At 52.2% G+C, this 26304-nt stretch overlaps 1 protein-coding gene across 3 annotated transcripts in view; it reads left to right on the forward strand.

Annotated features, from left to right (window-relative positions):
* Positions 1-26304, forward strand: part of SH3PXD2A (SH3 and PX domains 2A) — a 217547-nt gene that overhangs the window by 77212 nt on the left and 114031 nt on the right. For all 3 annotated transcript variants that reach the window (XM_045568465.1, XM_045568467.1, XM_045568466.1), the window contains one exon: positions 22735-22811. In XM_045568465.1, coding sequence (XP_045424421.1) covers positions 22735-22811 — 77 coding nt within the window. The remainder of the gene's footprint in view (positions 1-22734; positions 22812-26304) is intronic.

Consider the following 26304-nt stretch of genomic DNA (forward strand, 5'->3'; position numbering starts at 1 on the left):
TGGGGCTGGGGGGGGGGGTCTGTGAGCTGGCCCAACAGGGTGCTAGATTGGAGGGGACCAGCACACCTGTAGACCCAGGGCTCTTGCATTTGCATATCAATCAAATCCCTCATAAAAGTTTATAGGGGAACTGCCCCTAAGAGGGCCCCCAGTTGTTTTTACCAGAGCTAGTACCGGCTTTTGTGGACCCCGGGGATGAGGAAGATGCGCTGTGCCAGGGACCGCCAGTCTTGGTGTGGCCTGGGAGCCCATGGGAGGGGCAAGGAGCAGTTACGGACCCCCGGTGGGACTGGCAGTTCCCCAGCAAGGCAGCCCAAGAAAGAAGTCTGACCTCTGAGCCGGAAGGGGCAGAGGGTTACTCCAGGTCCGGGTTACCCTGGGGGTGGCGGGGGCAGGGGAAGGGGAAGGACTCCCTCCCGGCCTGCGCCTCCAACCCCACATTATGTGAGAGTGAGGGAGACACACCTGTCTCTTGTGCTGACCTTTGTGGCCTCCCTGGAGACAAGGCCCTTATCCACGCCCTTCACGTCCCTATCATGGGGCTGGACACATAGCGTGTGCTGTGCTGAGACTGGTTGACTGTTCTCCCATATAGTCAGACACTTTTACTGAGCTGCTAGTGGGTGCCGAGCCAGGTACTCTGCAAACCTCCCCTCCAGCCTCCCTGCAGGTGGCATCATGCCCATGTTACAGAGAAGTCAAGTCAGTCTCCACCCTCACTTCCTATCGTGCGCTGCGTCTTTTCCTTGAGTGGGAAGGAATCGCCGCAGCCAGCCTCAGCTAGACTCTGTCTTTGTCCCCACTTTCTTGTCTCCACCCCTCCCACGTTAGGGACCCGAGAGGCTCTGCTTGAAACCATGCAGCCGGCAGCCCAGCCCTCTCCCCAGCTGTCGGTGCTGTCTCATGCCACAGGAACACAGTTTGGGGTGGGGAGGTGGCCCGAACATTAAGGGGAGTCAGGTGACCTTTAAGAGCTCTCTTATTCCATTGAGTGGCCGAGCTAACCAGCACTGAGTAATTGATTTTTTTTTTTTTTGCAACTACACCATTTAGCTCATGACTATTTCAATGCTCACAAATAAGACAGCCCCAAAGCTTTCAGAGCGCTCTCATCCTTTAATTATGACTCTAACAAGATTGCCTATTTGGGTTTCTCAGTCCCAGCGTTTTTAAAAACTTTTGATTTTGCAATAATTATAGACTCACAAGAGATTGCAAAAATACTAGGCACTCTACACTCCTACCCTGCAATTCCAGCACCATCCTGCAGGGTAGGTGGCATCGTTCTCATTTTAAGGAGAGGTCAAATCACTTCCCACCATCTAGCACTTCCCTTGCAGCGGTAATGTCTTATGTAACTACAGTGTGTTATCAAAACCAGGAAACTGGAGTGGACAGAGCTCAATTAACTAGACCACAGGCCTGAGCAATTGATTTTACTTTATGGAGGTGGAGAGCGCTATTAAACAAGCGGGCCAGCTGGTCTTTAGGAAGAGGCAGCGGCTTGGTAGCAGTCCATGGAAACTCCACTCCCGGGCCTGACCTCTTGGCATTCCCACCTCCAAGCAAAAAGGCACTGGGGAAAGTGGTTTTCCATGAAGGCGTATTTCTAAAGCCTTCAGTGTAAACTCAGCTGTTTGGTACAAATCACATCATCTTTTAGGTGTCCTATGGGGTATTCTGTTTAAAGGGGGCATGTAATAAATCCTGTTGCAAAACAAAGAACTTTTTTAAAAGTAATTATTTCCCTGATTTACATATATTTTTTATAATTTGGGGCTTCTCCTGAGTTTGCTGGAAACAGGGCAGACCTGGCGTTTGGATATTAACCCTAGTAGGAACAGCATTGTCAAGAACTGAGATTTTGTCCTATTAGCAAGCCAGTTAAGTTCGCTCACCATTATTTCATGGATGCTGACAGAAAACCCAAACTCCTGGATCAGAGACAAGACTTTATTATAGCTTAGTGACCAGCGAGAGCATCAGCACATTTCTGCCAGCCTCTCTTGCCTCCAAGTTCCATGGGGGAGACACGGTGGGCTCAGGTGAACACCTACAGGTGCAGTGAGTTACCTTATAGGAGAGGGGCCCAGATCTTAGGGAGCCCACGTCTTTTATAAGGGATAGCAAGCCACCCTGCACCCTTGCTTTGAAGGGAGACGCTGTCAGTAGCCCAAGGCTACGTGCAAACCTGCTGTGTGCTACAGAGCAAGACGCCACGTCTGTCTTGTAAGGCTGTTTGCTGTGCAAACATCTTTGAAAAGATAACCCCAAACAAAAACGCAGTTAGTGCCTTGTTTATAAGACTTACAGAAATACAGGAGACCCAGGGAGAATTGTTTCACAAGTGTATTGTGCTTTCTGGAATCTCCTGTGTTTTGGAGAGGTGGGTGGAAATGAAGTTCTTTAGCACAGTGGACCAAGCATGGTAGTGTCAGCAGCCTCTCGGGGCAGCCTACTGTTTACATGGAACTCTCTGCCTTGTTTTAAAAGACTATTGTGGAAAATCCATCTCCTGTTGCCCATCCTGGGATTGGAGTAGATTTCCTGTGTATCCTGAGTTCGCTGGCCCGAGGAGGCTCCCTGGGAGGAAACGGTCATTATGGAGTGAAGTAGAGTGTGTAGCTGCTGATGTAAAAAGCAAACAACTGCGACCAGGGACCGAGGGACTTCAGAAGCCAGTCAGCGGAGCAGAAAGAGCTGAACTCACTGTGCAGAGGCTGTGCGAGGTCCCCTCCCACTCTAAGCCATCTGTGTCTCTGCGCTGGCTGGCACTGGGCCCCTGGGCTTCCAGAAAGCCCCCTCGTCCTAATAGCTGAGTCAGTCCCCCCATAGCTATCCAGTTCCTGGGCTGATGAGTCATGGAGAAGCGAGGTTGCTTAGGGAGAAAAGTGAACCTATACCATAATCAAGGTAGACGCTGCCAGCTTGCAGACAGCCTCATGACCTTACAAGCTTAGAGGGGTGTATTTTTAGACAGCAGGCATACTTGGTTCCTTTGTACCGGCTTGCCAGTTTACATACCGGCCCCTTAATGAAGAGGCAGCGTGGAGCCACGCTGTGGAGGGTGCTGGGTGAATTGCAAGCATGTTCTCTGTCCAGGGCCTTCCTCTCCTGGCCCCCAGAGCGCTATGCAGCAGATCCGGTGTTTGTTCCAGCAGACAAGGAAGCAGGGGGAAGGGACGTCCTTAGCTAGAGCTGGCCCATGGCGTGGGGGGGAGCTGGCCCCCTTCCTGGGCTGTAGGTGGCTCTGTGTGTGTCCGTCAGGCGCCAGCCTAAGCAAGTCCTTCCCAAAGGGCCTCGGAAGCTATGTGGGACACAGTGGCCCAGAGACACTGGCAGGGACTGTGGTCCCCCAGGGAGAGGGGCTGAGAGGTTTCTGGGCCCCACTGGTAACCTGGGATGGCAGGAGAAGCAAAGCTATGTGATGAGGAAGGAAAAATAGGGTCTGCTGGTAATGCTGGGGTTTAAAAAAGGTCGACAAGATTACAGGCCAGAGAGGCATCGTGTGCTTTGCTCCAGCCTCCTCTGGAAGTGCTACGTCTTCTCTTGCTGTAATTACTGCTCCCCACCCCAAAAATCATCCTCCCACTCTGTAATCTGGGGCGGGTGGTTCTCAGGGCCTGCCGTGAGGAGCCAGCTCTGAACACAGTGTGGAAGAGCTGTGCACATTCACTTCTGCCACAGGTATTTATTGGGCACCTACTATGTGCCAGGCCCAGCCACTGGCACTGGTGATATGGCTGAGAACAAGGCAGGCCTGGTCGCTGTCTCAGGAAGTTGACCTTCCAGTGGGGGAGTCAGAAGGCAGACAATGAATGGGCAATTTCCAGTAGGGGTAAGGTCACATGGCTCAGGACATCTGAGATTAGGTGGTCAAGAAAGGCCTCTCTGTAGAGGTGACGTCTGAACTGAGCCAGGCAGGGGAAGACCAGGGCCCAGGGGTGCCAGGCTGAGGGGACAGCAAGAGCAGTAACCGGAGTAGGACCAAAGGTGTGTGTTTGAAGAACAGTAAGAAGCATGTGTAGCTAGTGGGGAGGGCTGTCACCCAGCGGGAGCTGGGCAGACAGGAGTCGTGGAACCAAGAGACTCAAGAGTGGGTCGCCTGTGGCAAAGCCACCCACAAACGAGAGGGAGCAGGCCCCACACACGTGTGTGGGAGCTGTGCAATCTGGCCTGGTCACACGGCCTCCAGGGTCCATTGCCTCACCTGTCAAATGGGTCCATCATGGTTTGGCGCGACTTTGGAAGCAGTTAAAGTGTAGAGAGGACCAGGTGGGCTGTTGATGGGAGAGGGCTGGTGCTGTGAGCCTGCCGCTGCTCACGGTGGCTTTGCCGCAGGACACAGATGTGGGTTTTCCTTTGCTCTGTGCCCTGACCCCCTGCCCCGCCGACCCCCTGCCAATGCTTAGTCAGCTCTTCCCACCACGGGCTCGGCTGCACTTCCTGCTGCTCCTTCCTGGCCTGTGGTGACTCATGAAGCAGCGAGGAGCTTGTTTCTGAAGAGCTGATGACCTGGATGGCTGCTCTGGGCTGGAAGATGGGGAGGGGGTTGAGCAGGCCCGGACCCAGCATCTGGTCACGTGGCAAGGTCACTAGCTCCACAGACTCTCAGCTCCGAAGTACCAGGTCTCACTGGCCACGTGATCAATTTCTGTGTGAAAGGGCTCCTCAGGCCAGTGTGTGTCAGAGAGGCCGGGAGGCAAGCGAGGAGGTGGGAAGACCAGCTGGGGCCGGGCAAGGCAGGTGACAGGCCAGGGTGGCTCGGCCTCAACTGGGCACTGGATGGAGGGAAGTGGACAGGTCTGAGATGTGTCTTAGAGGGATAGCAAGGAGGCCGTGCTGATGGATTGGAGGCGGGTGAAGGGTCAAGAATGATGATGCCTTCGGTTCTGTCTGGGCAGCTGTGGCCAAGACAGCAGAGCCAGCGTTTCACGGCACCAGGGCCCCAACTCCTGCCCTGTGGCCTCACCCCTGGGGGTAAAAGGGAACGGCTTCCTTCCTACTCCCTGAGATAGCCCAGGCTTTGGAGCGTATGAAAGATGCTTTGTGGGCAGCCTCCCTCCCCGCAGCCTGCAGGCACTGGGCACTCTGGCTTCTGGGTCCAGGTTTCGGGGGGAGCAGCGGGAGGTGGTGGTGGAGGGGGACACTGAGGTGCATTGAGAGGGAGCTTGGGCCCCTGTGCCTTCCCAGAAGGTGAGGGGCACTGGAGGTAAATCTCCACAGTGTCCCTGGCCTGACGCCCCCCACTGCTCTCCAAGGTCACCCCGACTGGACCCAGGCCCAGGGAAAGAGCCCCAAGCCAGAGCTCTTCCTGGGCAGGGACTGAGCTGGCCCTTGGAGTCGCCCCCACAAACTGATGCCTCATTCATGCCCAGCTGCCTGGGACCCCCTGCGGCACAGTGGTTCTGCGCCCTGCAGACACCTCCTCCCCCCCTCCACAGTTCCCAGGACTGACGTCCACTGAAGAGGCCCCGGATGCCAGGCCGCCAGCCTCCAGACCACAGTCGGAGGGGCCTGGCATGGCCTGAAGATGGAGTCTGTTCACCCCAACGTCCCTTCAGTAGGCAGGGGAGGAGGTGAAGGTGGAGGCTGGGGGCTGGCTGGCCCGGCCCGAGGGTCTCCACCCGTCAGGGGCAGATGCCCCACAGGCTCCAGCAGCCAAGCTGAGGCCACGAGAGGGAAGACGGCCATGTTTCTGTTTCTCCCCAGGCCAGAGCACAGGGGGCCAGATTTCAGCTTTGTGAGAACGAATTTGGGCAGATCTCAGGGAGAACGTCCAGGGTCAGGAAGAACTTCCAGAGCTGCGTCGCCGTAGGAAGCTGTGAGACGCCTTGGCTCTGTGAGCCCGAGTGTGGCGGTTCTGAGCACTGGCTTTGGGCTCCAACAGATGTGGGTTCACAGCTGGGCTTTCTACTTGTCTGACTCGAAACTCTGCTTTTTCTGTGACTGAGATAGGTAACTATTATATTTGGGCACTGAAAGACTTAGCGCTAGACAGACCTGGGGTTCAAATCCCAGCTCAGCCTCTTAACAGCCGTGTGACCCTGGGCCAGTTTTACTCGGCGTTTCTGCATCTCAGCTGTAATCCTCGTCTACAAGATACCTCCTGCAGTTGTCAAGAGCATCAAATGAAGTGTCATCTGTAAAGCACACAGTGACCACTCAGTACACGATGGCGATTTGCTGATTATTAGTATCGGGTTCCACACAGGATGGTGCTCCGTCTCTCTGGGATGGTTTGAATGCAGCCTCCCTCCCAGAATCCCTTCCAGGAGTAAGGTCTCCTCCCAGAAGCACAGTCTTGTGTGTTTTAAGGTTTGGTACCTGCTATCTGGTTCACAGATCAGCAGCTTGGATGTGATCTGGGAGCTCATTGGAAATGCAGAGACTTAGCCTCACCCGAGACCTGGTAAGTCACAGTGTGCAGTTTAATAAGGTGCCCAGGTGATTTGTATGCATGCTAAAGTTGGAGGAGCCATGTTTTCAGGTCCATCAAAGCCCTTCTATAGGATGTCTACTCTGTCTTTAGGACTTTCTTGGTGCTTATATTCAGTCCCTTCACATAATATAAACCACTGAAGCTGTGATGGTGAAGCCATTGCCAACCCGAAGTAGAAGCGCACATGGAGACACGGCTTCACGTACATAACCTGGGCAGCACAACCTTACACCTACCTGAGCCGCCCACCTGTCCGTGATATGCTAGGGGAGGAGGTCATAGCAACAGCACAGCCGTCTGTGCCCCATCGCTGGCCTAACCAGTAGCATGCTCAGGCCCCGGCCACATCGCCTCTCGGATGCACATCAGAACTTTCTCTCTCCCCTCCCTTCCAAGATGGGTGAAGTTTGGGGCCAAGGAGATGGCAACGGTTTTTATTTCAGATGTCTCTCTGATTAGAGATGGGGGAGACTGGCACATAAATTCTCTGTGGTTTTAAAGATAGCAGGGCATGAGAATGTCTGAAAGCCATGTCTCCAGTCATGTTGTGCTGTTGGGAGGGAAAACAGGCTCTTGTAAGGAGGCTCTGGCAAAAAATTTAAGTCAAAAAAATAATGTGAGATTTTAAAGGCGCATATTTTGCTTTTCTGTATAAAATAATTATTGCAGACCTAAGTTTCTAAATAAGGGAACCAAGGGAGGAGAGCTGAGATGAGCAAGTGACTGGTAATCACTCCTGGCCTCTTGTTTGTGATCTGAAAGATGAATTTACCAGTTGAATAGTTGTTGGTTGGTGAGGATGGCTTAAATAAGGCCTATGTGGTTGGCAGAGCTGTTCTCGCTTAACAGAAAGACTTGCTCCCAAAAAGAGAGAATGTGGAACAGCCACTGGATCCAGTGGCCCAGAGGTAGCTTTTTTGTTGAGTTGGCTTTAGGGGAAGAGTTGCAGACAGCTTCCTGAGGAACTGTGTGTGAGTCCTGGAATTTTTAACAGATTAAACTCTTGTAAATGAGAGAAAATTTCTGCCTAAGGAGTACAGCTACTGTTTATTAAGTGTATACTTTTGCCAGATACTGTGCAAAGGGCTTCATGTGCTTATATTATCTCTTTTAACGACAACAACCATACTTGCCCAAGGCTGCTTAGCTAGTATCATAAGAGGTGGAGTGGAGTATTCAAACCCAGGTCCACTTCCAAGTCCAAGCTCTTGACTGCTATTCGTTATGTCCTTGAGCTGCTTGCCACAGAGTGGGACTGACCAAAGACATACTGCCTGGAGGTTAACGGTTAAGGTTTGGTATAAAATAGTGGGTATGTTGCCTGTGTCAGGGTGTTTGCATTTTTTTAAAGCTGGCTTCAAGTTTTATATCATGTTTTTTTAAATATATCATTTAAAGGTTGATCATTGTTGTCCTTTTAATATAGTGTCACATTCCTATGATGAAGGCCTTGTCTAGATTACATTATTTTCTATTCTTTCACTGACCGTACCCAACTTACCTGTCACCTGGTGGCAGATGCTAGAATTGCAGGCATAGTGCCTAGAAAGAAAGAACTGAATTCTGGAAAGCTAGCTTTGGAAGCCCAAACCCAGAAAGTAGCCATGTAGTGACAATCGTTTGATACTATCTCCTAAACCACGATTCAACAGGGGAATGAAAATGAGAGGGAAAAAGTCCCACTTTATCTTTCTATGTGACACTAAAACCAGGAAGTTTTCATAGAACCTTAGGAAATGTCACATGGTTTTACTCGTTCATTCCTAAAATTTGGTGCAGGAGGAATTCTGCACCCAGGGCCTGCATTGCTGTTCCTAGTTTCTTTTGCTGTGCCTGACAGCACCTGCTCCAACATTGGGAGGGTCTCCTGTGCACTGTAATAGATTTCCATTCATTCATCCAGTTTCCTCCATAAGGACAGGTCATAGCCTCCTGTGAACCCGAGTTTCCCCATCTGTGAAATACAAAGATTGAACTTGATACTGTCTAGGTTTCTCATAGTCCCAGCATTTTATGATCTAATAGCTATCAAGCCTAAAGGAATAAATGCCTAATGATGGAATGTCAGGCAAAGGAGAAAACATTTTAGGAGAACGGGGGTCTTCTGGGCCTGCCTCAAATCCCACCATCCTGGCAGAATGTGGCTGCGTCTGTATAAGACCAGCCTTGTGCCCTTCCCTACCCCTTGTCCCCACCCCCCATTTCCTTTGAAAGGTGTAGAAAGGCCCCTTGTCTTCAGTGTTTCCCTGCAAAGGGCTCCTGCTGAAAGACTGCACACACAGCCAAGACTTTGACCTTCACCTTGGCCCCTGACTTACTTGGTGAAAAAGAGTTCTTATCCTCCCCTCTCTAGGTTGGGGGAGGCAGGGAATCAGCTAGGGTTAGCAGGAATTCAGTGAAAATATAAATAGAAATGTGGTCTATAAATAACAGTGCCCCAAAATATCGGAAGGCATGAATCCCGGCCGGGCAGCAGACAGTCACACATCAGGAAGGCCTGACAGTGAGTTTGGGTTATTCCAACAGTGGTGTCTCTTGGGATGCTTCCTACTTGCTGGTGGTGCCTAGAGAAACCCTTTCTCTTTCTGGGCTCTAGAAAAGCCCTCCTTGCTGCCTCCCTCGCACCCATCTCTTGCTAACCCTTCTTTAATGCCACCTGGAATCAGACCTGGCTTTTAGTCCCAGCAGTGTGTGACTTGGGGAAATTGAGAAGGTATCTTTGAACTTCAGTTTCTTCATCAGTGGCCATGAGGATTTTAAAAGCTGGAGTATTTGAAGAGCAAGAACTATGTCTTATTTTATCTTGGTTAAGAGGGTGGGGTCTAGGGCCATATTGTTTGGGTTCAGATCTCCATACTGCCCCTTACTAGCTGTTTGGCCTTGGGAAAATTACTTAACCTCACTGTACTTCAATTTCCTTGTTAAATGGGAAGAACAAGTGTATCTACATTGTTGGGCTATTATGAGAAATAAGTTAGTTAATGTTTATAAAGTGCTTAAAACAATGCCTGGCACATAGTAGACATATAGAAAGGTTTATTAAATAAAGAAACAAATCTACATATCCTCTGTGCCTAGGGTGTTACCTGGCACATAATAGCTGCTCGACAGATGTGTACATGAATGACTGAATGAGAACTAGACCTGCCTATCCTGCAGTCTGCAGAGGTAATTCAGTAAGACTATGTATGATTCTATCTAAGCCACAAAATGCCATACAAGTGAAAGTGGGAGTATTATTCTTGCCTACTGGGGTGACAGTTTGGCAGGGGTTAAAGGTAGATTCCCTCATTATCCCTGTTCATCTTCGCTGCCTGGCATACTCTGCATTTTGTTGGCCTGGGAGAAATGCCTGGTGCCGAGGCAGCGTGGTGGGTAGACAGAGTCCCTTTCCCACTGCAGTGTTCTACAGCAGTGCCAGTCTCTCTGTGTGGCCCAACGCCCCCCTACCCTCCTTAGCATGAGGCCCACATTGTGGGTGGCGCTGACAAAGTTGTTCCCAGGCAAAGCAAAGCAAGCTCTTTAGCAGACAAATAATTGACCGTGTAGCATTTTGTTAACGCAAATTTTAAACATAAATAAAAGAAACAAAGAAAAGAAAGCCCATGCCTCTGAAAGGACAAGTTAGAAAGAACACTGAACCTGGGTTCTAGGTCCAGGCCTGTCTGCACTTACCTGTGTGGTAAGGACCGTCCCAGCGGCTCTCTGAGCCTCTCAACAGAGCTGGCAGGTGTTAGATTAGCTCAGTAATTCTCAGCCTCACAGGTACCTGAGAATCACTCATGAGGCTTATTAAAAATGCAGACTCCCACCCTGCCCCTGTCCCCTTCCATTCTAATTCAGAGGATGTGGCAAATCTCAGGAATTTGCTTTTTTAAGGAATACCTCTGGCATCTCTGATTCAGGTAACCCAGGCACTGTGCCCTCTCCTGAGCAGTGCTAGGCCCAGTATGCTGTATGTAGTGCTAATTACCTGCGTAACTAACTGCCCCCCAGATTTAGCAGCTTAAAACAATAAAAATTTATTATCTCAACACAGTTTGTATGAGCCAACAATACAGAGACCACTTAACTAGATGGTTTTGAGTCAGAATCTCCCATGAGGCTGTGGTCAAGATGTCGGCTGAAGGCTCGCCTGGAGTTGCAGGACCCCCCTGCACGGTGGCATGCTCCCGGGCGGGCACATTGGCTCTGGCTCTTGGCAGGAGGCCTCGGTTCTTTGCCGTATTGATCTCCATAGGGTTGCTTGAGTCTCCTTACAACATGGAGGCCGGCTTCCCTCAGTTAGTACCCAAGAGAGATCAGGGAGGAGGTCACCATGTCTTTCGTAATCTAGCATTATAAGTCACACCGTTATTTCCACAATATCCAATTGGTTCATAGGTCAGCCCTCTTTGGTGTGGGAGGGGACACTAACTGAGGCAAGTGTCACTGGGGCCATCTTGGAGGCTGACTTCCACGGGCTCCTTTGAGCCCTCAGGTCTGTGAAAGAGTGGCAGTGAGTGGCAGCTCTTGTTGTTGGGTCAGGATTTGGGTAGGAATCGGAGGTAGGAAAGACAGCCGAGGCAGAGCCCCTAGCGGACATGAACTTCAAGTACAGAAGCCACAACATCCACCCCAGAACCAGGCTGCAGCCCAAGTGCCCTTCCGAGGCCAACCTTGCTGCTAACGTGCTATGAGAAGTTGGTTGAGGCGTGGCCCTCTCTGGACTTAGCTCTGACCTCAGAAAGTGAGGGGGCTGGATGAGGTGACCTTTGGGGTCTCCTGGTTTTCACCCTCATGATCCATGTGGGCTGTGGTAGGCATAGACACCGGTGAGCCCATGGGTTTGAGCTTAAGTTGGATGTCCCCAGCCAGTGATGGGGCCCAGGTCGCTCTGCCAGCCCCTGAGCCCTGGGGCTAAGACTGGGTCTGCAGGTGCTTGTGTCCCCTCAGGTAAAAACTGTGGCCCTCAGCCTTGAAGATTCAGGAACTCTCAGGTATTTCTGAATATACCCAACGTCAGTGGCTTCAGTTGGCTCTGTGTGGCCGTGGGCTCAAACCCCTGCCACCCATTCAGTCTCTTCTGGCACCACTCATTACCCGCACCTCAGGAACCTCCCAGCACACCCCCAGCACACACGCGCCACTTTCCAGACACACCGAGCTGACTTCAGCTTCTCAGATGTCCCTGGTCCTGTCTGTCTCTGGACCTTTGCTCAGGCTCTGCCCCCCCGCCGGGTCCCTCTGCCTGGCTCATCCCACCACTTCTTCAGGCGTGTCTCCCTTCTGTGTGTCCCCATCGTAACTGACCCATCGCAGCGCATGCCCACATACTGTGTCCTCTGCGAGGGCAGGGACCGTGTCTACCTTGGTCCCTGTCACATCCCAACCCCCAGGCAGTGCCAGCATTTGAGAGGGGGTGAATGAATGATGTGTGCTGACCCTACTCATGGGGTCGGGGTAAGGTTGAGATTCCCCCCAGGGAAAGCAGGCTGAGGGGATACAGGGAAAGGAGAGAATGTAGCAAAATAATCAAGAGCCTATGCACTTTCAGTCCATTTATTTTATTCTATGTTTTTGAGACAGGGTCTCGCCCTGTTGCCTGGGTTGGGGTACAGTGGCATCATCTTAGCTCACTGCAACCTCAAACTCCTGGGCTCGAGCATTCCTCCTGCTTTAGCCTCCCAAGCAGCTGGGACTACAGACATGCACCACCACACCCGGCTAATTTTTCTATTGTTGGTAGAGATGGGATCTTGCTATTGTCTAGGCTGGTCTCAAACTCCTGATCTCAAGCAATCCTCCCACCTTGGCCTCCCAAACTGCTAGGATTACAGGTGGGAGCTACTGTGCCCAGCCTTCAGTCTGTCTAACGAAAGAGACCATGGCTTCTGAAATCCCAGCTCCACCACTTACTAGCTGTGTAACCTTCGGTAGGTCACTTAACTTTCCTGACCTTCAGTTTACCCATCTGTAAAATAGGAATAACTGTACCCAGTACCTAGATCATAGGTTGTTGTAAAGATCGGAAAACATTACGAATGCGAAGGACATGGCACAGTACTTAGCACGTACCAAGTGCTCAGTGGATGTTGTGTCTCAGTAGTATTGTCAGCAGCAGTCTTGCAGGACGGGGTGGAACCACAGAAAATGTTGGTGGGAGGTTGCTAAAGATTGCTGTCTGGCTCAGTTCTGCCAGCGGAACCAAAGCTCGAGAAAAGCAGGCTTTGGGGAACAGTGTTCAACCCAGGAGACCCAGGCAGACTCCCCTGTGGTTGGCCGGTGTGGCCTGTGGTTTTGGGGTCCCTGCCCGCTGGCCTCTGCATCCTGGGGGTTTTGCTCTGCCTCAGAGCATCAGAATGAACAGGCTCCTTTCAGCACCATCGCCCTGAGCCAGGCAGGACTGCCGTCTGCCTGTCCCTCGGCCTCCTCATCCCGCAGGGCCTTTCTGTTGTGTGTCTCTGAGCCCTGGACCCCTGGCTCAGCCCCCCACGCCGTGGGCCATGCTTCAGGGAGAGGCTGCTGGGAAGCGCTGCCCAGCGCCCACCGTCCCCTTTCCGGAGGGCAGCCTCCCCTGGAGGGGAGGGCCCAGGCCGCACGGGCTGAATGGGGCCCTTTATTCCCCGGCTCCCTCAGGGAGGGAGCTGCGCCACTGCCCACCACGCCCGCCACACCCACGCCCACACGGAGTGGGGACAGCTTGGCCCTGCTGCCGGCCTCTGAGTTAACCGCGCTGTCTGGCCCCGCTCTGTCTGGGTCCCGGAGGGCGAGTCCACCCCTTGCCCCAGCCCCACGCGGAGGCAGTGGTCCCCAGTGTTTGGGGGGGACATTGTATCACCATCCAGCACGTGGCAGTCGGGGCCTTGTGTGCCAGTCCTCGTGCTGGGCCTGAGGGTACGTCAGTGGGCTTCACTGGCCGCAAGAAGCTTGTATTCTACCCTAAGGGGACCATAGGAGATCATTATAAATGGTGGTAAATTCTGGGGTGGAAGCAATCAAGGCCTGGCAGAGAGAGAGAGGGAGAGCCCTCTTTTACTCTGCGTGGCCTGCGAAGGCCGAGATGAGGTGACATTTACACCAAGATCTGAAGAATGCACGGGCGTTAGCCATGCACAGGGCAGCAGGAGTGGTGTTCCAGGAAAGGGGACCTGGAACACCTGGTGACACGGCCCTGGGTGGGAAGGAGCAGGGTGTGTTTGTGGTGTGAGGGGGCGAGTGTTGGGAGACAGGTGGGAGAGGGAGGCTGGAGCCAGACCTCGCCCGCCCCACAGGCCCTGGAAGGGGGTTTAGATTCTGTTCTCTGTGCCCTGTGCAGTCACTGAAAGGTTTAAGCAAGGGTTACTTTTTAAGAATCCAGATAGACAAATGTCACCATAGTGTACCTTTGGGCAACTGGCCAAATATGGAGGGACTTGGCCTCACCCTTCTCTGTAACAACTGTCCTGTGTACCCAGCACCACGTGCCGCGTGCTCTTTCTACTCCATGTTCCAGCCCTGCAATCCCACTTGGCCTGTGAGGAAACTGAAGCTCAGAAAAGATAATGTACCCAGGACACAGTGGTCTACCCACTGTGCAGCCCACGCTCTGATTCCACTGCCTCCAGTTGAGTGGTCTTAGATTTTATTTATTTATTTATTTATTTATTTATTTATTTATTTTTGAGACAGAGTCTCACTCTGTTGCCCAGGTTAGAGTGCCGTGGCATCAGCCTAACTCACAGCAACCTCAAACTCCTGGGCTCAAGGGATCCTCCTGCCTCAGCCTCCCGAGTACCTGGGACTGCAGGCGTGTACCACCACACCTGGCTAATTTTTTCTATTTTTTTTAGTTGCCCCACTAATTTCTTTCCACTTTCAGTAGAGACAGGGGCAGGGGGTGTCTCACTCTTGCTAAGGCTGGTCTCAAACTCCTGACCTCAAGCGATCCTCCTGCCTCGGCCTCCCTGAGTGCTAGGATTACAGGCGTGAGCCACCATGCCTGGTCAGTCTTAGATTTTAGTTTTCTGAAAACCTTTGCACTGGTTCAAGAATAGAAAAACACGGCTGGGTGTGGATGGTGGGAGCAGACCAGTGTAGTGTGACTGTGGCAGTGAAGGCCAGTGGTCCGTGGCCCCCACCTTTGCCACTGTAGCACACGGGTTTACCAAGCACCTTCCAGGCTGTGTTCAGCCTTGTCCGAGCTTGGCTCTGCGTCACACCACAGCCTGTCCTCTAAGGACCCCCAATGGCACCCAGGTGGCATTTGTCTTGGCTTAGCCACTTTAAGTATTGTTATATTTGATCATAAAATCCTCTCCTTTTCCTGGGGCTAAGGGCCGGCCTGGAGGTCAGCTGCAGAGCTCTGTATGCCTCTCAGAGTCAGGCCGGGGCAGCCCACGTGCCCTGCCAGCCCACTGTGCCATTCGGCCAGCATCATTCTTTGATTTGATATCGATAGGGAATCCAGATGCTGGCTACCTTATCAGCAATCCCTAAGCCTGGGACCACTCTTGTCTAGCAGCCTGTAATCCAAAGTAAAATCTTATAACTAATAAAATATCTCCTGTCTAGGTCAGGGCTGAAGACTAACCCTGTACGTTTTCCAAAGCAAGGGACAACAAATAGGCAAATTCAGGAGTTTTGTTTCTGCTTACAGTGTTCTTCCCAAAGCAAACCCTACAGGTAAGCATTTGCCCCTTGTTTGTTACAATTCATAAATCAAAAGTGTGTTCATATTTCACAAAAAAGGGGTCTCACCCCAGGGATCGTGACTCACTATACACTAAAATTTGCTGCAACTTGAGTCAAGTCATAAAACATGTGTTTTTAAATAAGGCTTGAGAAAACGAAAGTAAATATAGCTAAAATCAATGACTATATTAATGCCCCTTCTCTCTAGTAGATATCGCCCAGTCATTCTAGAATTCTAACATCCATATCAGTACAGAAATACTCACAAACCCCACCCAGTCTTCTAGAATCTGTTCTGGCACAGCAAAGGTCTTCTGGGGTGCAGACGAGGCTCATGTTTCTTGATCTGGGTACTAGTTAGTTACATAGGTGGGTTTGGTGTTTCAAAATTCATTGAGTTGTACACATGGATGTGCACTTTTCTGTATGTATATGTCAATAGAAAGTTTTGTTGTAACCCCAGAGCTTTGGGAGGCTGAGGCAGGAACATCAATTGAGACCAGGTGTTCAAGGCCAGCCTGGGCAACATAGCCAGATCCTGTCTCTTGGGGAAAAAAAAAAAGAGTTTTGTTTTTAAGAAAAAGAAAGAAAGAAATTGTTCTGGGCCCACAGCTCTACAAAGCTACTCCAAGAGCCTTCAATTCCATTTGGTTCAGCAAAGATGTGTCAATACCTCTGCTGGGCCTGGGACTAGGGGCTCATCTCTGGCAAACACCCATAAATCCCAGCTGACCTGCCTGGGGATGAGGGAAAGAGAGATGTTCATTTCAGCCTGGCTCTGTGTGCTGGGGATGGGAACCTCCAAACCAGAATTTGGGAGCTCATTCTTCCCTCCCAGGTGCACTGAAACTTCCTGCAAGCATTCTGTGGCTGCGGGAGATTTAAGGTTTCGATCTATGGCGAAACCCCGTGGATTTTTGCGAGTGTGTTTCCGTGAGTGTATGGGAGGGGGGCGGGGAGTGCTGGAATGGGGAGACGTACCTGCATGAGTCACCCGAGAATGCCCCAGGTGGGCGGGTCAATGAACCATCAGCCGCCTGCCTCACTGTGGTGTCACGTCCTCCACACTAGATTGGGCGGGTGGAGACGTGTCCCTCAGAGGAGAAGCAGGAGCTCTGGGGGGCACACAGGTGTGTTCATGGGTTGGTGAATGAGGAGAGGTTGCTGCAGGCTGAGAGGAGTTCGTGTCTGGCCTTGGAGGGGAAGGCAGGTTGGTAGACGGGGTACCTGAGGAACGCCTGGGGTGCTTGGGTTCCACGTGGCCAGCAAGGAGACAGGTGGGGCCAGGTTGTACCCCCACCCCACCTACCTGACCTGAAATTGTCAAGTAATGAGAGATCCCATTTGCTCAACATTTATTATGGGCTGTGCTCTGTGTTTTATGCTTTTCATTGACTCCTCACAATAATTCTTTGAGTTAAGCATTACTGTCCCATTTTGCAGTTTGAGGAAACTGAGATTCAAATAGGTTGTAACTTGTCCCATGTCACATAACAGTAAATGGCAGAGCCAGAGGTCCTAGTCAGGACTCGCCTGATGACAAGAAATAGACCCATCTCAATCTGGCTTGAGAAAAAAGGGGAAATCTATTGGTTCACATAACTGAAAACCAGGAGCCATGGTTTCAGGCATAGCTGGATCTGGGTGACCACATCCGTGTCTGTCACACTCTCAGCTCTGCTTCCTTTTCTGTTGACTTCATTCTCAGACGGACTTCCCCCAAATGGTGACAGAGATACACAAAGATGCTCCCTAGCAGTTTGGGGCTTACGGTTTATGAGTTCACAGTAGCCGTGGAAAGGAAGCACTTCTCTTCTGGTCGTCCCAGCAAAAGTCCCAGGCTGAGCTTACTAGACTGACTTGGGTCACATGCCCGTGGCTGGACTCTACTGGCCGATTACCCCTGGAGTGTGGGGTGGGGCCAGCCCCACTGAAATCACATGGACTGAGAATGAAGGAGAGATTGTTCCCCAAAAGAAAATTAGGGCACTGTAATAAAAATAAAGGCTGGCAGGCAAAACCTGCCAATGCCTTCCATGCTAGACTTCAAGCCAGAGGCAGGGCCTTGGCATGGATCTAAACGAGAGACTCGTGGGAGCCAGAACTCAGGGCATGGAGTCAGGACCCCCTGGGCTGTGGACCTATCCCCACAGGCTTCATGGAGGAGGCAGCATGGAGCTCGAGCCTTCAGGGCAGGAAGGGATTTGGGTGGGCAAGCCCAAGGACACTCTGCAGCTGTAGGCTCCTACACAGCCTCTCTTCTATCTTCCAGCACTTCTGGGTCTTTCTGCCTCAGGGCCTTTGCTGTGCGTTCCCTCTGGCTGAGCCCTCTTGCCCGTGAGCTTTGCACAACTGGCTGCTTCTCCCCTTCCAAGTCTCCACTGGACCCAGAGAGACTTCCCTAAGCACCGTCTGAATCCTCCCTCCCTCCAGGCACCCCTCTTCACATTACCCTGTTTGATTCTCTTTGTAGAGGTGGAAGGAGACATGGAAGTGTAACCAAACCCCTCAAAATGCATGCTGTCTCCCTCCCCTGCACGCCTGCTCCCCAGTTAGAGTGTAAACGCCTTGAGAGCAAAGCCCTTGTCCATCTTGCTGGCTGTAGTGCTCCCGGCCCCTGGGGCAGAGCCCGGCACTTCAGGCCTCCATCAGGACAGTGCTGGGTAGATCGAAGGAAGGAAGGAAGGGAGGGAGGGAAGTCTTTGAAGAATGAATGGCATTCCAGGTGGCAGAAAAGGCAGGGAAGAGGGAGTTATACCTGCACTCATAGACCCTGTGAATCTCCAAGAGGAGAGGCTGCCGAGAACCGATCAGCCTGTGCAGATCAAAAGAGGCCCCTGTCATTAGCCCTGTACAAATGGGTGCTAGCCCGTTTGTAAGAACACATACGTAGGTCATGGAAGTTGCTACGGAACTCTTCACGGCTAGGGTGGGGGCTCCTGGCCAGTGGGAGGCCAGTGTGTCTGGTATCTCTGCTCTTGCAGGACCCCCAGCCCCTGACCCTCATGGGGGTCCCTCTGTTCACAGGACGGCCCTGGAGGCTGAGGCTGGCCTAGGGGTTTAACTGCTCTCAGCTCCCTTCACATACAGAGTAAAATCCAAAGTCTACCAAGCCTCTCAAGGCCTTACATGACCCAAGCCCAAAGAACTCTCTGGATTGTTGCCTACATACTCCGCCTCATTCACCAAACATTATAAGCCCAGGTTGAAATCCCAGCTCAGCCACTTGATAGCTGTGTGACCTTGGATAGTCCCTCAACCTCTCTGAGCCACATTTCCTCCTGGACAAAGTGGGCCTGGTCAAAGTACTCACTTCAAGGTGGTTGTGAGGATTAAGCAGGAAAACCCAGTGACGAGCTCTTAGCGTGTCCCTGGAGTGTGGTGAGCACTCGGCTGCTGGGATGCCCTCTCGCCCCTCCTCTGCCTACTTATGCCCCCCAGCCCAGCTGTAAATCGATCTCAGGGCCCCTGGACGGAGCAGCCGTGGAGCCCAGGGCCAGAGGGGAGCCCAGAGGCCCCAGTGGAGGCGGGGCCTGCTCCAGGGGTGCACAGCCAGCCTGGGGCCCCGATAGGACTTGAACCCGGGACTTGAACCCGAGACCCCTGCTCCTTCGCTGGTCCCAGCTTCTCAGCCCAGCCCAGAGTGGCGGGAAGAGGGACCTCCACCTCATGCTCCCACGCCGCGGGCTCCGCAGCTTTCTTCTGGGCCTTGGGAATGAGTTGGGCCCTGAGCAGCTAGGTCTGTCCCATGCCCAGGTGGCCTTCCTTACGACGCGTGGCTTTGCAGACTGGGGCAGAAGCCTTGCCTCCAGTCAACAGGCTGAATTAGATTTGCAAGACGCCTTTAATGCCCTGTGGTCTCGGCTTCCCTAATGGGGATTTTCCTCCTCCGCCTTTTTTCTCTCTCCCTTTTAATACGGTCACCGGTTTGGCTCTCCGAGTGCGGTTTGGATTCCTAACAGAGCAGTCAGGACCCGAGAATCCCTTCCAGGCCCCTCCCTCTTCCCCCCACTGGCTGGCGGTGCCAAGGCCCCAGGAAAAGAAAACCTTGCTCCTGTCAGGATTTCAGCGGGGAAGAGGGAAGCCCTGTGGGGTTCCAAAAAGTCAGCTGGGAATTGGCTTGTACAGAAATTCTCCTCGGACCTCGCAGCTGAGCAGCAGACCCACGAGCCCGGCGGAGGGGACAGGGAGGTGTCACCCCTGTGCCCTGGCGGCCTCCTCCGCAGAGTGGGCTCGAGGGCCAAGGAGGGGTGCTGTGTGCAGGGCCCAGGGCGGGTGAGGACGCAGGCAGAGCCCTCCCGCCCGCCTCCCGCCTCACCCCAGCCCTCCCTTCTCGGAACCTCCTGTGCTTATGGGGGCCTTCAGTGTTCCTTAACTTCTTTTTTTTTTTTTTTTTTTTTACTAGTTCTGTGCAGCTGGGGCAGGAACGATATCTATATTTCAGGGATACGAGACAAGCGGGTTGGCCAGCCTTGAGATGGGGAGCTGGGAGGGACCCAGTTTGTCTCCCCGGCTCCCTCCTTCCCTTGTCCTCCGACAGGATGAGAAAGGGCTGGAGTGCCATTTCTGGAGGATGAGGCCTCTGCTCCACGCAGGTTTGTGGGCCCTGGCTCCGCCTATAGTCCCCCTTGTGTCCCCCTGTTTCTCAGACAGTCCTTCAGGGCCCCGCTCGACTGCTGATGTCACAGGGTCTGGTCACCCTCCAGCTCCCGACGGACAGCTGGCTTAGGTAGAAGGCCCAGAATTCCAGCCCCAGGGCCACCCGTCATCTTGTCAGTCCTGAGAGCAGGTCTCCTGGTGTGTTTATTTTTACGCAGCGTCCCCATGGCCGCACACACATGCCGCCACGGCACGCAAGCAATAAAGCGACAGGCAACCAAAAAAGGGTAGGAGGCCAAGAGGCGAGGAATACCAAATCTGTGACATCTTCCCCCAAGGAAAGGCGGCCGTCTCCAGTGTCTCGATAAAACACGCTTTATCTCTTTGCGAGAGGAACACATGGCAGGGCCTCTTTATCTTGCTGACATCGTTCCGTCTGCACAGTGTTGTCCGTCTGACAGGGAAGTGGCCCCGCTCTCTGGCTTCAGAGGGAAAGGGAAGAGGAGAGCTTGAGCAGGAGCCCGGAGACGGCAGCCGGTGAACCAGCGAGCACTCACTGAGCGCCCGGGAGTGCAAAGCCCGTGCTAACCGCAGCGTGGGGCAGACAGGAGGAGCTGCACACGATGGTGCAGAGATGAGAGACACAAATGGGAAGTGGGTCACGCGTGATGGGACACAGGTGTTCCACTGTCCGACTCCAGCAGGGCTGGTGACTAGTGCCTGTGGTGGCAGGGAAGTTGGGGATGGCTGCAGCAGCTGCTTTCGTGCCCCCGGGTCCCCTCACCATTCACCTCTGCCTGCCAAAGGCTGCTTTACCACCGGGGCTCTGTCTGAGGGCTTTGTGCTAGCCGTGGGAAGTGCCAGAGTCAATGCCCGCGGGAGCAGCCCTCCGTGACAGGCAGGGAGCTGGTGGGTCAATGCCCCAGCCTCCCCGCCCTCGGTTGGCATATCTGGGAGGTGTGTTCTGCACCATCTTCCGGAGTTCCCCAATAGGATTGAGCTCCAGTTGCTTCCTTCCCTTCCCTGCCTGACTTCCCCGCCACCTTAATGATATATCCTGGGGTTTCCTCCCGGATAAAAAACTTGCATTCAAATCCTCGTTTCTGGGGTTGCATGTGGGGCTGGTCTTTCTGAGTACTTCACTTGGACCTTGGCAGAACCAGCTGATGTGGATTACCACGCAGTCCACATATTTGCTCACACACAGTGGAAATTATCTTAATTAAGATCCCTTTAATGCAAGTGATAAAAATCCCCAGCTCCAACTAGTTTAAATAAAAAGGAGAATTGTATTGTTTCATACAAGTGAAAAGTACCAGGTCGACCCAAGGTTCAGGAACAGCTATATCCAGCTGCTGAAATGATGTGAAAGGAATCTGTCCCTGACCACCTCTCAGCTCTGCTTTTCTTTTCTTTTGTTTCTTCTCTTTTCTTTTCTTTTTTTTTTTTTTTTATTTTTGAGACAGAGTCTTGTGCTGTTGCCTGGGCTAGAGTACTGTGGCATTAGCCTAGCTCACAGCAACCTCAAACTCCCAGGTTCAAACAATCCTCTTGCCTCAGCCTCCCTAGTAGCTGGGACTACGGGCGAGTACCACCATGCCCAGCTAATTTTTTTCTATTTTTAGTAGTTCCCAGCTAATTATTTCTATTTTTAGTAGAGACGGGGTCTTGCTCTTGCTGAGGCTGGTCTTGAACTTCTGACCTCAAGCGATCCTCCTGCCTCGGCCTCCCAGAGTGCTAGGATTACAGGCGTGAGCCACCATGCCCGGCCAGCTCTGCTTTTCAATCATTCAAAAAGCTTTTATTGAGCATCTACCTTGTGCCAGGCACAGTTCCTTTCTCTCATTCCGTTTTCTTCTCAGGCAATCATAAAGTTGGCTACTAGAAGTGCCAGGCTTTCATCCTGCCCCCTTAGCAACTGTGGGAGAAAGGAGTCTCAGGACTGACCCTCATTGGTCCAGATTGGGTCCCCACCCATCCCTGAACCAATCACGGTGACTCTGGTTAACTGGGCTGCACACATGCCCACCCTTGTTGCCAGGGGGTGTGATTAGTCCTACTGATACCACAAGAACTGGGAATGGAGGAGGCCTTCTCCAAAGGGAATTGGCAGACTGGGGCAACAGATGCCTGTTACAGGTATGGTGAGCCCCATAGGGTCACAAATGCCATCGCACCCCAGAAAATGTGGTGAGTGCCCTAGGAACGGACAACGTGTTACAGATGTTCTGGAAAGAGGGACATTACTCCCAGCTCAGGCAATCAAGGAAGGCCTTCTGAAAAGGTGGCCTTGGCCCTAGATATTGATAGGCAAAGAAGTCAGTGTGTAAGTCCTTGAATATCAGACCAAGGAGTTCAGATTCTAAATTTCATAGACTGGACAAAGACTACGCATTGATGTATTTGTTTGATTAAATGTGGCCAACTTGGAGGAGCCTGCTGGGAAGGTCTTAGGGGCTGCCATTTCCTATAAGCCTTGCCCACACCTCCAGCCCGGCTGGCAGTGGCCCGTATGGCTGGAGGCTGTGTGCACAGAGAGGTCAGGGTACAGGCTGGGGCACGCTTCCCTTGGTGTTGGCTTGTGCCCGCCCTGGAAGTAGCCACCACCTAAACTGAGAATGGGAATTCCTGCCCGGTTGGCAGGAACGAATGCCGATTTCTCAAGGAGGGATGGGCCTGAAAACAAAACATAGCATGTGGGTTGGGCCATACTTTGTGTGTATTTGCCAGGTCACTTGACAGCCACGCCCACGTTGGGGCACTGATTCTGCCATTAGATCCAGACAAGGTGACCTGGCCAAGTTGCTCATAGAAGCCCAAGATGGCAGCCTCCAGGGCTCCTCACCTGCCAGAGAGGGCCTGGGCCCTCAGCCTCGGGCGCCTCCTGCCCCCCAGGAGAGGTGACCGCTCCTCTCTTGTTTCCCGACAGCGGGGGCAGGTGGTGGCCAGCTAAGATACTGAGAGGCAAGGGAGAGGGGAACGAGAGGGCCCGTGTGGCAGTTTTAGCCAGAATCAACCACTCATGAGCACCTCTCTTCCAGGCAAGATCCTCTTCCGGAGAAGCCACATCCGGGACGTAGCTGTGAAGAGGCTGAAGCCCATCGACGAGTACTGCCGGGTAAGGCTGTGCCTGGGGCTGGGGAGGGGGTCGAGGAGGGCATGACCCAAATCCTGAGAGTCCGTCCATCTGGGAGGGAAGGCTGTCCGGACAAAACCCTCCCGAGGCCTGGCGTTTCCGGCCAGAGGGGTGGGCGTGGGGACATAGCCGTGTTTACAAAATGCTGTTTTAAATCACTTCCACCCTGCCGAAGGGATTCTTCTCAATGTGGCATTTTGCTGGACATAGAAGAACTCTATGTTTGAATTACTTTTGGGATGTTGTTGGAATCAGTTCTGAGTTCGATAGCATGTGGAATACACATTTGTTTATTCATATAAATCTTGATAGCCATACATGTTCATACACACATCTTTATCGATGCAAATGCTTACACACACACGCACATGCACACGCACACGTGAACACAGCCAGTGCCCGAGAGCAGGCAGGAGAGGGAGAGGGATGGCAGTGTCAGGAGCCAGAGCCCGACTGTCTGTCTGCTTTGATCAGAGCCCAGGACCCCTGCAACGAGGATGACAGGCCACCACCTCAGTGTCCTTGGTGCACGGACTCTGGACAGCCAAACTGCCTGAGTTCAAACTCCTGACTCGCTTTGTGAACTTGGGCAAATTACTTAACTTCCCTGAGCCTCAGTTTCCACATCTGTGCAGTAGGGAGGAGAACAGCACCCCCACAGAGGGCGGTCGGGGGCTGGAATGCGCTGACACGCGTGCGGCCGAGGCTCAGAGCAAGCATTCAGGAGATGCTTTTGTTATTATTACAAGGCCCAAACAATCTGTATTAAATAAACAGGCAAATGAAAAAGCTTTATGAAAAACAAATAAAAAGTAAAAAAGCAAGTAAAAAATAAAAACAAGCAAAGGAATAAAAAAGCAAACATTAAATAATTTAATGTTACTACTGGGCACCACTAGCTTTAATAGAGATAGAATTTCTTCAACAGAGCCTGCCGTGGTGTCTGACTCAGGAATCTCTAGGAGAGGCAAGTGTGGTATAAAGTTTTGTCACAAGTGCTGGTATTCATGGTGTCCACATACTAGCTGTGTGACCTTAGGCAAGTTGCTTTGCCTCTTTGAGCCCCAGTTGCCTCATCTGTAAAATGGGTATGAAAACAACTATCTCACGGAGTGGGAGAAAATATATCACAGTGTTTTATAACTCCTGAAGTGTGCTGTGCTTACACAGAGATACTACCCATAAGGTCCCTTTCTACCTTAATATTTTATAATTATGAATCATACTTCTTAGCAATAAAAATGTTTAAATATTTAAATAAAAACCAAATTACTAAATGTATTAACTGGTATTCCCAAGCCTACAGACAAGACAAGTGCTCCCATGTGCTCTCCATCAAACTGAAGTTTGAATCTGGTGACCGTGTGGCTTCCACTTGGTCATGTGTTCTGCCTTATTCTAAAAGGATGCCCAGCAGTGAATTCCCCTAAGTTAGAAGCTCCTCTTCTTCAGATCAATATTCATTCTTTCTCTTTAAAAGGCATTCGCTGTTTCTGGTTAAACTGATGGCTACAGCCTGAGCTTTTCTCTTTATTCCTTTCCCAAGAAATTAAGTAAATGGGCAAAGCTGATGGAGCAGGGGGCAGAGGGTGGGAAGAAGGCTTTTCCAGCTGGGATTTATGGCTGAAATCAGCCTCTGAGCTGGTGGAGCCCGAGACATCTGCAGTTGGGCTCCATGGAAATGCTGCCTGCGGATCATCCGGAGGGGGCACTGATAGCCTCTTATCTCCTGGGATCAGGCTTTGAACAGGACTCCTGATTCAGGGGGGCTCTGGGATTCCAGTGTGCAGCTGGTGGCTGGGGAGCCATTGAAGTGGGGTCTGCCAGAGGAAGGGCCTCCTAACCTGATTAGCACAGATGGAACTGCCCAGCGCCAGACAAGGAGTGGTGTCATGGGTTCACCGAGCAGACAGCCCTCTCACAGGCCGTGAGTTACTCTGGGAATGGCAGTGGGGGGCAGGGCAGTGGAGAGTGACCTTTAATTCTGCAGAACTGGAAGCTGGGATCTGTGGTCTGATTGAGAAACCCACTGACCTTGGCATGGTCATTAGGGATAAACCAGCAGCGAGTGGTCCTTGGCCACTGCCAGCCGGTGTTGCATTTGACAGCTCTGACACCAGATAGTCCAGTCCGTGGTCACTTACCATCACTGCCAGCCATAGCCAACTTCATGGCCAGTGCCACGTGAAGTTCACTCCATGCTCAGCCCTTCCCTTGGCCATACCTCTCCTTGTTTACACACTGCCCACGGCCTCTGGAGTCTTTATTTATAGCACCCTGCATATCCAGCCCTGCTTGGCTGCCCAGCCTCTTCCTTGGACCTGCTAGACAATGTGGGCTCAGAGTCTGGGATTTGATGGGAATTCGAATGCACCCAAAATCGTGAAGCTGGCTGTGCACCCGGAGCAGCCGGCTCCTCTGCAAGGACTCAGACGTGGAAAGTCTGACTGTGCAGGGGACCTCCCCAGACTTCGGGCTCCCTGCCCTCGCTGGCCGGCCAGTGCCTCCACCTAATGGCAGTTTCACAGCCCCGATCTCAGTGTTCGCTGTAAACGTATATGGATAGCAGATTGGATGAGAATCATGGAAAACTTACCACGCACCAGCCAAGTGATTGTTTTATGTGGCACTTGAGGGCCAGGTGTCTATGAAGAGGGGTTCCAAAGGCATTTCTTTTTTAACTTCATAAATTAATTTAAAGGGCAGCTTGGTTATACGGTTAGTATTTCATGGCTCTGGGGCCTCAACAAGTTGAAGACTTTCATTAGACTAATGAGTAAGCTACACTGCAGAGGCTCAGACTGACAATTTTTAAGTGACTCCATCTACCCTGTTGCTGGGGGTGAAATACATGTTTGCGATGTTTGTCCAGGGGATAAAATAAATATCCTGGAGGGGAGCAGAGAGGGGTGTGAGAGAGAGTGTGTGAGAACAACCAACTCACCCTTTGCCATGTTAATGACATTTATACAAGTCTCCACTTCCTGGTTGATGGGACTAGAATTTTTTTGCTGCCCAAATAGCTGAGCTTGTTTCTATTATTCGTCTGTCCAGGACACACTTGCCTTCAGGAATCAATGGTTTCCTTTGTAGGAGGGATGAGGGACTGGGCACAGGCAGACGAGGTGGGGCAGGAAGTTTGAGCCCAGCAGGAGGTCAGCACTGAGGGGCTGGGGGTCTCCTGACCCTCCCCTGTCTGCATCTCCCAGCCTCATTCATTCGCATGTCCACTTCCAAGATTGGAAAACTGAGGCCATTATATGGCGGCAGTTCCAGGTAGTCTCCATTCCACTGTGGGGTTTCCCACCGTGGCCCATCCCTGGCTCTGTGCTTGGGAAGAGTGACCTTGTGCTTAGGGTCCTCGGTCTGAAGGTGGGCCTGGGTCAGGAGGGTTGCCAGTGGGGGAGACTGAGGCAGAAGCCAAGGCTGATCAGTCCCTGCCTCCTGAGTGGTCTAGTGCTCTGGGGAAACCCAG

The sequence above is a fragment of the Lemur catta genome, chromosome 14 (genome assembly GCF_020740605.2).
Source record: "Lemur catta isolate mLemCat1 chromosome 14, mLemCat1.pri, whole genome shotgun sequence".
Lineage (NCBI taxonomy): Eukaryota > Metazoa > Chordata > Mammalia > Primates > Lemuridae > Lemur > Lemur catta.